The sequence below is a fragment of the Brachyhypopomus gauderio genome, chromosome 19 (assembly GCF_052324685.1).
Source record: "Brachyhypopomus gauderio isolate BG-103 chromosome 19, BGAUD_0.2, whole genome shotgun sequence".
Taxonomy (NCBI): Eukaryota; Metazoa; Chordata; class Actinopteri; order Gymnotiformes; family Hypopomidae; genus Brachyhypopomus; species Brachyhypopomus gauderio.
The window spans coordinates 8,433,354-8,446,037 of NC_135229.1; the positions used below are offsets into that span (position 1 = coordinate 8,433,354).

General features: G+C 39.6%; 1 protein-coding gene across 2 annotated transcripts in view; it reads right to left on the reverse strand.

Moving 5' to 3' along the window:
• The window catches only part of urb1 (URB1 ribosome biogenesis homolog), a 41,704-nt gene extending 30,428 nt beyond the window's left edge, over positions 1 to 11,276 (reverse strand). For both annotated transcript variants that reach the window (XM_076981317.1, XM_076981316.1), the window contains exons 1-12: positions 11,065 to 11,276; positions 9,503 to 9,642; positions 9,108 to 9,259; positions 7,750 to 7,879; positions 7,562 to 7,658; positions 6,988 to 7,073; positions 6,759 to 6,884; positions 4,977 to 5,104; positions 4,163 to 4,358; positions 3,693 to 3,830; positions 2,671 to 2,844; positions 1,387 to 1,516 (exon numbers count right to left, since the gene is read on the reverse strand). In XM_076981317.1, the coding sequence (XP_076837432.1) occupies positions 1,387 to 1,516; positions 2,671 to 2,844; positions 3,693 to 3,830; positions 4,163 to 4,358; positions 4,977 to 5,104; positions 6,759 to 6,884; positions 6,988 to 7,073; positions 7,562 to 7,658; positions 7,750 to 7,879; positions 9,108 to 9,259; positions 9,503 to 9,642; positions 11,065 to 11,197 (1,630 nt within the window). In that variant the 5' untranslated portion in view covers positions 11,198 to 11,276. The remainder of the gene's footprint in view (positions 1 to 1,386; positions 1,517 to 2,670; positions 2,845 to 3,692; positions 3,831 to 4,162; positions 4,359 to 4,976; positions 5,105 to 6,758; positions 6,885 to 6,987; positions 7,074 to 7,561; positions 7,659 to 7,749; positions 7,880 to 9,107; positions 9,260 to 9,502; positions 9,643 to 11,064) is intronic.
• Positions 11,277 to 12,684: the final 1,408 nt, after the last annotated feature.

Below are 12,684 nucleotides of genomic sequence, written 5' to 3' on the forward strand. Positions count from 1 at the left end.
CACACCATTAAACACAATCAGCTGTGGCTCCCTCTCACCTGTCTCACACACACAACATTAAACACAATCAGCTGTGGCTCCCTCTCACCTGTCTCACACACTCAACATTAAACACAATCAGCTGTGGCTCCCTCTCACCTGTCTCACACGCAACATTAAACACAATCAGCTGTGGCTCTCTCTCACCTGTCTCACACACACCATTAAACACAATCAGCTGTGGCTCCCTCTCACCTGTCTCACACACTCAACATTAAACACAATCAGCTGTGGCTCCCTCTCACCTGTCTCACACACAACATTAAACACAATCAGCTGTGGCTCTCTCTCACCTGTCTCACACACACCATTAAACACAATCAGCTGTGGCTCTCTCTCACCTGTCTCACACACAACATTAAACACAATCAGCTGTGGCTCCCTCTCACCTGTCTCACACACACAACATTAAACACAATCAGCTGTGGCTCTCTCTCACCTGTCTCACACACACCATTAAACACAATCAGCTGTGGCTCCCTCTCACCTGTCTCACACACACAACATTAAACACAATCAGCTGTGGCTCCCTCTCACCTGTCTCACACACTCAACATTAAACACAATCAGCTGTGGCTCCCTCTCACCTGTCTCACACACAACATTAAACACAATCAGCTGTGGCTCTCTCTCACCTGTCTCACACACACAACATTAAACACAATCAGCTGTGGCTCTCTCTCACCTGTCTCACACACACCATTAAACACAATCAGCTGTGGCTCCCTCTCACCTGTCTCACACACACAACATTAAACACAATCAGCTGTGGCTCCCTCTCACCTGTCTCACACACTCAACATTAAACACAATCAGCTGTGGCTCCCTCTCACCTGTCTCACACACAACATTAAACACAATCAGCTGTGGCTCTCTCTCACCTGTCTCACACACAACATTAAACACAATCAGCTGTGGCTCTCTCTCACCTGTCTCACACACACAACATTAAACACAATCAGCTGTGGCTCCCTCTCACCTGTCTCACACACACAACATTAAACACAATCAGCTGTGGCTCTCTCTCACCTGTCTCACACACACAACATTAAACACAACCAGCTGTGGCTCTCTCTCACCTGTCTCACACACACAACATTAAACACAATCAGCTGTGGCTCCCTCTCACCTGTCTCACACACAACATTAAACACAATCAGCTGTGGCTCTCTCTCACCTGTCTCACACACACAACATTAAACACAATCAGCTGTGGCTCTCTCTCACCTGTCTCACACACACAACATTAAACACAACCAGCTGTGGCTCTCTCTCACCTGTCTCACACACACAACATTTGCAAGATCTGGATTGAAAATAAACTAATCCTGATGCACAATGAGTTACCAAGTTCTTCAGTTGTATCCTCATCCTTTGCTTCTGGTTCCATTATGGCTGCTTGAGTATTCGCCTGCTCCGTCTCCTTCTGTGAGAATGACTGCCACTTCGACACAATGGACAGCACATCTGGCAAAATCTGTGGCAACAGAAGAACGAAGCATCAAGACAATAAGTCTATAAATATATAGACACTGAATGCATTTACATGCACTTAATCCAATAACTGCAGAAAATCAATGCATGCACTTGAATATTCAGATAATGGGGAAAGCCCAAGTTTACATGAGTCAGGCAATAATTGGATTTCTACTTTGAAGGCAGTGAAAAATCTCATAGAATGTGACTTCAAATTTCCTGACACTTCTTTAAGTTAATATGGATCTCATTTTTATGTTTAGTAATGATTACTACTAGCGTGCAATTAAAATTCTTAAATTCCATGAGCATGTATACATTTCAGTCTTGCCCAAAAGGGTTTGATAGCCATTTCATGGGTGCTATATAAAAATCTGATTCCAGGAGAACTCTATGTTTGCAAGCAATCCAAAAGAGCTCAGAGTAAGAGCATACATGTGCTAACCCGAACCCTGTACCTGAGCTAAAATACAGCTCCCTTAATCTGATTTCTAAAATCTAATCTCTAGGCCATATTACGATCTAAAAATTGGGAACTGTTTACATGACAACCTGAATAACCAGATAACTGGAGAAATCAGATTATGATTAGATTATTAAGTGAATGAGAAAACACTCGTAAAAAATGAGTTGCAAGGAATTAATTTACTATTAATTTAAATATTTTAGCTTTCAAATGCATTTTATCAGATATACAGTTTATTACACAGTTTTAAACTGTAGATATGTAGTTTAAAGCAAACATTGCATTTTGATTTTAGGTTTGATATTATACATTTCATGAAGAGACAGCAAAGCCACACTGGATTAACTTGGAACTGCTAAGCACAAGGAATCAGTTAAAATAAGCTTCCCAAATCTTTCCTAATTTTGGAATATGCTGCACAACAATGTATGTATACAAACAAGGCTAAAATCATTAGAACACCACCAACGCATAATTTACTGAATGCTAAATTTAATGTAACTTATTCAATTTTAAATTTGGAGAAAAAAAAATCACTTCAGAAAAAAGTCCCATACAGGATCTGCAAATGTGCAATAAAAGAACTGGACAATGTTAGATGACTCAGATGGGATATGAGTGCAAGTTAGAGAATTCCTAATGTTGGTGTTTTGCTACTAAGTTTGTGTATTATTTTACAATATTCTCACCTTGCTCAGTTCTTCCCTGTAAAGCTGAACAAACTCTTCCATAGCGCTGGGACTGTGTGCGTCGAAACTCTCCCACAATGACCTCGTCAGGCAGTATTCCATATTCTTCTGAGCTCTCTTTAGGATAAATGCTAGCACAGACATCGTAGCATGCTGGGCTACCACACTGCGCACCTGATCAACATTAACCATATATTAGCATTGGCATGAATCACCCATTATATCTATAAAGAAGCTGGCTGGAGAAAGAAAGCCTAACTCTAACCTCATTAGTGGTCACACAGCGTATAGAAGAGTCATTATAATATACATACTTCTGGATGCTGGATGTATCAGAAGAAAACTCTTGAATTCTATCAACAGCTATGAAAACCCAATTCATTCCAGTTCAGTGTGGTCAGTTAAACCTAAATGAACCCTTTCCAGTCCGTAGAATATTGCATTTTTATAATGAGATGGTGGCTGGTTGATGGTATCCAGCACTCAAATGTTAAAATCAATTTAGTGATTAGTTAGATTTTGCAACAGATGTCTAGATTTGGTGCAGTTCTAAGATATTTAAGAAAGGAGATTTTTCAGGCTGTGTTGTACAGGCATTCAGTCATACATCATACATCTCTGCTTACTATAACTGAGATGATGCTTGCTCTGGTCCACTCTCTCCAATCTCTCATTCACAGCCTATGTAAATAATATTTCCGGCACAGCGTTCCTACACCTCAGGAACACACCGTCTTTACAGGATGCAGAAAAGTTGGTCCAATCATTTTTCACTTCCAGATTGGACTACTGCAATCTCCTTTACCACAAAAAGCTCAAAAGCTCAAACAAAGCTTATTTTTACTTTGGTGTAAAAGTAAAAAGAAAAATCTTGCTGAACCATGTTAAAGCATATTAATGAATAACTACTGCTAATTATTACATAGTTTTATCTACAAACAAATCTATAGTAGTTGCAGTACAACTACTACACAACTACAACTACTTGGGATGCAAGGAGCTAAAAGTGGCTGCAGGCTTACGCTGAGACCCTGAAGGAAGAAGGTCTTGTTGCAGACGGGAGGAAGAGACGTGACTAGAACCATATTGAGCAGCTGGGGAGCAGGGACCATCTCTTTCAATCGGAATGCCACAGATACCTCTGGCTGTGCTTGATAAATCTATGAGATACAGAGAGAGAGAGAGTGTGTATGTGTGTGTGTGTGTGTGTGTGTGTGTGTGTGTGTGTGTGTGTGTGTGTGTGTGTGTGTGTGTGTGTGTGAGTGAGTGAGTGAGTGAAAAAGAAAGAGAGAGAGAGAGAGAGAGAGAATGTGTGTATGTGTGTGTGAGTGAGTGAGTGAGTGAGAAAGAAAGAGAGAGAAAGAGAGAGAGAGAGATAAAAAATGACAGATAAAGAGCAGGGAAGACAAAAACAAAGAAAGAATGAGTTCAATGTATACAGGTGTCATGTAGCACTACTGCTAGTCACATATCCGGCTGATATGGAACTCACTTTCTTCAGCAATGCTATGCTCTCCAGCCAAGCTCCTTTCAACCGTGGTGTGAAGGAGAATTGGGTTTCTTTGAAGTATCGACGCAGAATATCAGGGTTACACTTCAGAATGCTGACAAGCAGATCAGCCACAAGTTCATCTTCAGCAGCTTGCTTTAGGTTCCCCAGAAACTGCAGTAAGACAATGTTCCCAGGCCTGGAAACAAAGGAGCCGGTGTGCCTTTAAGCAACAAAATATAACACAGAACTGCAAACAATGTGCAGATTCTGACAGATTTCTTGACAGATTTTATTGATCCTAGATCCTAGTTGTGGCCCAGTTTACAGTGATGATGTGCTTGTTACACGTTTAGTTTGTGTTTGGTCACACCTCAAGACAGACACACGCATTTAGTTGCATGACCATTGTCGGTCACTGTTATGTTACATATATATTCAGTACCAGTCAAGAGTTTGGACACACCTACTCTTTCTTAATTTTTTACATTTTAGGAAAAAGTGAATGCATCAGAAAACACATGACTGTCTCAAATCAGAGCAGAGCAGTTTTGCTCTTCTTGTTCTCTTAACCAGCTTCAGGTCACAGACCCTCTGATACCTCAAATTCTCACATATACAGAGTTATGTATTTATTCTACCAATTAGGCAAGTGTCAAACTTAAATGCATCTTCACATGGAAAAAACACTCGTCTGCCATGACTAGGGGGTTGCACCTGGCAGAACCCTGTTACACAAAATCTAGAGAAGTGATGTAAGCAGCCATATTTACTTCAAAGAGCCATTAACTTCAGAGCTGCTGTAAATCTCACTTACCTCCCTGAAGTACCCAGACTTGGGTCATGGAAGCTGATTCCATGTTTACGTGAGCAGCAGAGGTCAAGAAGAAACTTATGAACCAACTCTCGTACAAAGATCCCACCAGCCTCCTGCTCATTCATAACCTAACCAGGAAAAACATGATAACCAATATCATAGACACAAACATTCTCATTGTTCATTTGATCTTATCTCTACCACACTATGATTAGTAGTGACGTCCACAATCCCATTTGAGCTTAACTCTACCTCACTATGGTCAGTAGTGACATCCACAATCCCATTTGATCTTAACTCTACCTCACTATGGTCAGTAGTGACATCCACAATCCCATTTGATCTTAACTCTACCTCACTATGATCAGTAGTGACATCCACAATCCCATTTGATCTTAACTCTACCTCACTATGATCAGTAGTGACATCCACAATCCCATTTGATCTTAACTCTACCTCACTATGGTCAGTAGTGACATCCACAATCCCATTTGATCTTAACTCTACCTCACTATTGTCAGTAATGACATCCACAATCCCATTTGATCTTAACTCTACCTCACTATGATCATTAGTGACATCCAGAATCCCATTTGATCTTAACTCTACCTCACTGTGGTCAGTAGTGACATCCACAATCCCATTTGATCTTAACTCTACCTCACTATGATCATTAGTGACATCCAGAATCCCATTTGATCTTAACTCTACCTCACTGTGGTCAGTAGTGACATCCACAATCCCATTTGATCTTAACTCTACCTCACTATGGTCAGTAGTGACATCCACAATCCCATTTGATCTTAACTCTACCTCACTATTGTCAGTAGTGACATCCACAATCCCATTTGATCTTAACTCTACCTCACTATGGTCAGTAGTGACATCCACAATCCCATTTGATCTTAACTCTACCTCACTATTGTCAGTAGTGACATCCACAATCCCATTTGATCTTAACTCTACCTCACTATGGTCAGTAGTGACATCCACAATCCCATTTGATCTTAACTCTACCTCACTATTGTCAGTAGTGACATCCACAATCCCATTTGATCTTAACTCTACCTCACTATGATCAGTAGTGACATCCACAATCCCATTTGATCTTAACTCTACCTCACTATGATCAGTAGTAACATCCACAATCCCATTTGATCTTAACTCTACCTCACTATGGTCAGTAGTGACATCCACAATCCCATTTGATCTTAACTCTACCTCACTATTGTCAGTAGTGACATCCACAATCCCATTTGATCTTAACTCTACCTCACTATGGTCAGTAGTGACATCCACAATCCCATTTGATCTTAACTCTACCTCACTATGGTCAGTAGTGACATCCACAATCCCATTTGATCTTATCTCTACCACACTATGATCAGTAGTGACATCCACAATCCCATTTGATCTTAACTCTACCTCACTATGGTCAGTAGTGACATCCACAATCCCATTTGACCTTAACTCTACCTCACTATGGTCAGTAGTGACATCCACAATCCCATTTGATCTTAACTCTACCTCACTATGGTCAGTAGTGATATCCACAATCCCATTTGATCTTAACTCTACCTCACTATGGTCAGTAGTGACATCCACAATCCCATTTGATCTTAACTCTACCTCACTATGGTCAGTAGTGACATCCACAATCCCATTTGATCTTAACTCTACCTCACTATGATCAGTAGTCACATCCACAATCCCATTTGATCTTAACTCTACCTCACTATTGTCAGTAGTGACATCCACAATCCCATTTGATCTTAACTCTACCTCACTATGATCAGTAGTCACATCCACAATCCCATTCCATCTGTAGAGAGAAGCGATGTGGGACAGAGTGGAGGCGTTGAAAAAACGCACTTTCTGTGTTTTGCTTATGGCTGTATTTTGTACTACCTGCAGATCAACAAAAAAAAAGTTTGTTTAAAAAACATAAATGCAATTTGCATGTGTATGTAAAGTGTGACACACAAAAATCAGAAACTGTAAAAATGCTCACTTTAGTCTGTAACGTAGACAGAATCAGACTGATTATTGATATTCGATCTTCTTTCAATCCTGTGCTAAAAATTTCTGATAGGAAGTCTAAACATGAAGACAAAATGTTTCACACAAATTCCATGTTCACAAAAACATTACTTGTTACATTTATATAGCATATTTCTCAAACCAAAAAAACACAGAAATCAACTTTTTACAATCAAAACATAAACACACACACAAAAACACACACACAAAAACAGCAGCACCAAATAAGGGCACAGTGTCTATAATGGAAACCAGTTCTCTGGGGGAATACACCAGCTGCAGGAGAAGGAAAGGGGACAGTGCACCATCCATCACCGCACATACACACATATATTGATACATATCTATATTCATACCAAATTCACCTTCAGGACAATTTAGAGTATCCATGCAGCCTAGCTACCATGTTTTTGGACCAGATACAAGGAGAACATGGAAACTCCATCCAGATAGGGACTGAAGCCCAAGACTAGTGCTGAGAGCCAAATGTCCTAACCACCAAGCCACTGTGCTACAATATCCAAACATTTTTAGGTAGATGTTACCTCTGGTGTCCACCATGTGTCCTACAGTCGAGCTGTCTCCATACATCAGAAGAGAGAGGGAAAACTGAATGTACGCCATGCGAATATCTGGCCGTCCCTTCAGGTACAAAGAAAACATTTAGAAGGCACTAAAAGTGATGCAATTAATTAAGACTTCAGAGCTTACAGTAAAGAGCAAAAGAGCTTACAGTATTGTCTCTGCGGCGTGCAAGACTGCTGAGAGTTTTGTTGAAGACCATGTTGCTGAAAATCTCTCTTGCTGCATCTGCACCCTGAGATACCATCGCAGCCAACAAACAGAGGCACTGCCGAACAAATCTGCACACACACATCCACATCTAACAAACCCCCTTCAAACTGAACACTACACACAAACGTCCACATCAAACAAACCCACGTCAAACTGAACACTACACACACACATCCACATCAAACAAACCCCCTTCAAACTGAACACTACACACAAACGTCCACATCAAACAAACCCACGTCAAACTGAACACTACCCACACACATCCACATCAAACAAACCCGCTTCAAACTGAACACTACACACACACACGTCCACATTAAACCCACTTCAAACTGAACACTATAAATAAAACTCAATGATGACAAAAAATATCAGCATTATGCACAAAGAAAATGTTATAATGCAGAAAGAATGCTATGAATTAAGCCATTACAGATTGCTTAAACATGAGTGGCATTGCTTACATATGGGCCCAGCTGCCAATCAGGGTGGGCCTGGCCCACCCAGGCCCGCCCGTTGATCCGCCCCTGTTTTCAGCAGTGGTGCCTCACTGCATTTATGAATCATAAATGTACGTTCCCCAAACAGGGACAATTTTTATTAATTAAGAGATATAGAAGTCAAGAATTGCTGCAATGAGACCATTCAGGAAATTCTGCATTAAAGAGGAGTTCAGGTCCCGTGTTCCTATCTAAACTACCTACACATTTTTCAGAATCAACAGTTAAGACTTTCTTCTTAAGTAAAAAAAAAAAAAAAACATCTTTCTCGAATCTAGTCATAAATCACCAGGAGCTGAGGATTAGCCAGCAGAATTATATAAAAATTCTGGCCTTTTTATCTTGCCTATTTAAGTAATATCTCCTCATATGAACACCGCTAATCACATGACCATGTCATCAGCAATAAATAACATGTATCCTTATATTTTGCTAAATAATAACATTGTAATTTGCCCTTTGACTTAAATTCTTTATAGAATAAAGTCAAAGGATAATGTATTTACATTTACTTTTTTTTAATACAAATTGTGCCCTCATAAAGCAGATTTACAAATTACTTTTGGTTCACTGTATACTGAAGTTAGATGCACACGCATCTCTCTAGTGAGTCTCCCCTGGACGACATGCAACAGGAGTTCGATTTGAAAGTTATACTCACATCACAGCAAGAGTGTGTGAGAACACCTGTGTTATTTTGTTTTTGATAATTTGGTAAAAATGATACACACACACACACAGTCAAAAACAATTCTATGCTACAATAAAGCAGTCATGAAAGTGGTGAACTTACTGATAATTCATTGAAAATAAAGAGGACTTGATCAGCTTCATGTGTGTTGAGACAGTTTTTTTCACAACAGTGGAGCCAACCATGCTGAAATGAGAGAGATCGCTCGCCGTCCGCAGCAAGATCAGCTCTAAACTCTGGAATATCAGCATCAGCTGGACAAAGGAAAGATAATCATCACATATACAGGATATTCAGGCCTGGACAAGTGAAAATTATCATCACATATACAGGATATACAGGCATGGACAAGTGCTACACAGCCCAAAAGATAAAAGCTAATTAATCTTAAAAATGCTAAATTTATCATTTATTATTATTATCATTAAATTTATAGGATTACTACAAACACCCAGGTACCATAACCCAAGTTAACACATGTTCTGTTGATACATCACCTCAGCCTCAGGATGGTTCTCTCCTTCAAGTAACGACAATATTTCTGCACATTCAGCAGAAATTTTTATGTAGCCTTCAACTACATCATAAAGGTTTTCACATGGGAGTTTTTTTGCAGTTCTTATGAAGGTTTCCAAACCTAGAAGCAAAGCAATAGCAATACAAGATTATAAATGAATATTATGTATTATACTGAAAGATAAAAAAAGAAAGTAAGGACTGTGAACAACATTTGAGGTGACTGGACAAAGCTCTCTGTAACAGCATGAAAACTAAAGCTATAATATTTCCTTATTATAAAATCAATTGGTTTCTATGGGAAGATGGAGGGATGAAAGAAAATACAAAAGGACATTAAGTTGCATCAATATGAAGTGCAGACAGGTGACCAGTAGGTTAATTACAGCAAATCCAGTTGTTTGATCAGCTGAGTTATAGAATCAATGCTGGGAGGATGAAGGTAAGAATGAATAGATAGAAGGGATAGAAGAGTGCAGGCAGTATGCACTTTGGTCTGTTGAGACTCAACATGAAATGTAAAGATAGACATGATCCAGTAACAAGATTTCAATGTGTTTCTTAGGAATAATAACAAAAAAAAAAACCACAAAAAAAACAAAACGTCAGACTACTGATGAATCAACAAAACTGAAGAGTTTCATAATGCTCTTAATGCACTATTGCTCTTCAATGTAGACACAGAAATAATTAGCAAGCCACCAGATCAGAACCTATAATCTCATCATTAATACACCCTGACCAAACTGGTCTTGACTAATGGAATAACATAACATTTCACATTGATGGAGACATTAGGCAATGATGTCCACTCACTCCACATCTTTTCTCAACAATATTACCCTAAACAAATCCCCTTTAACCTGGTTTAAATCTTTACACTACTCCTTTACATATTCCACATCTTACCTGGAAAACAAACCACCAAGAATTAATCAAACCACATAACAATAATCTATAATGCACAGAGGCATTGAAGGCCCCAATCTTCAAGAATAAATGACATTACATTCTCAAATGGATCAAGCCTATTCAGCCAGATGAACCTTTGAGAAAAATAGAACAAACCCTAACAAGTGAACACCAAATCTCAGACTGTTTATCAGCCACATACTTTAATCTACATTTTTATTTTAATCTACATTAAAAAAAGCATTCGGAAATCTGCTCATGAGACAGCCTTGTCAGAAGAATACAGAAGAATACTCATGCCATACATTATCCCATATCAAATAATTCTGCCAGCATATAATCATGTTATTTTATGTTTGCTCCATTTAATGAACATGACAAGTAATAAAGATGGGTGCATATCTTTGTGTAGCACAGCTCCCCCTAACAGGACGACCATAGTGTAAAAGCGAAGACTAACACGTTTGCTTCCAAACTTTACTGAGTTTAGCTGTTTGATAGCTCATGTTCTGCACTACACCGCTGCTAAAAACCAACTACAAAATAACTTATTAATTCAGAGAAACGACCGTCCACGCGTGGAACACAGCTAGCTAACAAAGTTACTCACTACCACTATTTGGCTATTTACCTTTAAAAGCTCTGCTGGGATCCTTTAGCATAGCTTTAAATACAGTTCCATTAAACTCGTCTTTATTCAGTCTCGATTTCTTCACTGACATGAGAGACTCGGATAAACCGGTGTTTTGACGTTTATTTGCCATGTTTCAAAACGCTGTGGATACTCCAAGAAACATCAACACACGTGTTTAGTTTCCCACCAGCCCCACAGTACCCAGTTCAAGTACGGTGGCTGAAACGGTTCACTTTTCACTTTCCGGAAAGCGAATCTACGGCCGCCGGAAAGTGTCATCATGACGCACATACATAGCATGAGATAGTTTAGACATTTAGGACAGAGGTCCTTCATCAGCTGTGCAAGCAAATTGCTTCATATATATATATATATACATATATATATAGACACACACACACACACACACAGTTCAGTTTATTATTAAAGTGTACCCCAAGGTACTTGTAGGTACTGACTACCTCTACATCGACTTGAAGTCTGTCCAGACCGACTGAAGTCCACCACCATCTCTTTTGACTTTGAAGTATTTAGCAGAAGGCTTTTTGTGGCACAACTCCACCCCACCCATCTTTGGAGGACAACTTTGTATTTGTACAGATCAAATTATAGCAATTCTGTATAATACAGTGCAATAGTGATAATAATTGAGGTTAGGTGGACCATAAGAAGATAGGAGAAGATAGAAAAGAGGGGGAGAGAAATTAAAAAGGGAAAAGACAGAAAGGCAGGGGAGAAAAAAAAACCCAGCTCAAATGAGCACTGCAATGGTTCACCAACTGCTGCTCCTAAAAGAAGAGCAGAAAGTGAACCTTTACTGGGTTTCTGTATTTCCCTCCCTGTCCATCCCTGACGCATCCAAGAACAACCGTGTCATCTGAGAACTTCTGCATGTGGCAGGTCTCAGAGTTGTAGCTGAAGTCAGAAGTGTAAAGTGTGAAGAGAAAAGGGGACAGTTCAGTTCCCTGTGGTGCTCCTGTGCCTCTAATGACCATTTCTGATGTGCAGCTCCCCAGCTTGACATATTGTGACTATTAGTGAGGTCATCTGTAATCCAGGTAGCCAGGTGTGAGTCCATATTCATTGCAGTCAGTTTCTGGCCAAACAGGTTTGTTCTTTATAGATAGATAGATAAAATGAGAACAGCTGCTCCCTTTCATCCTGGCTCAGCAAACATGCAGCCAACTAAGCCAAGATACAGCGATCAGACGAGGTCAAACCACGACATCCTTCCGTCCGGGCTGCCTGCCTGTCTCCCATCCTATCTAAATGATAAAAAGTCTCTCTCTCTCTCCATCTTTATTTCTTCAACTGAAGGCATTCCCCCCATGTATTCAAATACAGTCTTTACAATTTTAAATTTTTTCCCCCATTGTTAATAATTTTCCTTTCTCCGAGTGTCTTGCTCATGTATTGTCTTGTTTTGGACAATATTCACAGCGTTTCTAATGTATAAGTCCTCTGAATGGGCATGCGATATCTGAATTTGAACCATGTTTCCAAAATGTAGCACACAAGCTGTAGAATGGTGTGCTACATTTTTTTCTTAATTGGTCTAGCATTCATGAATTTGCATTGTATTTTGTATATTGTATATCCAGTTAAAGCTTAGGGAAG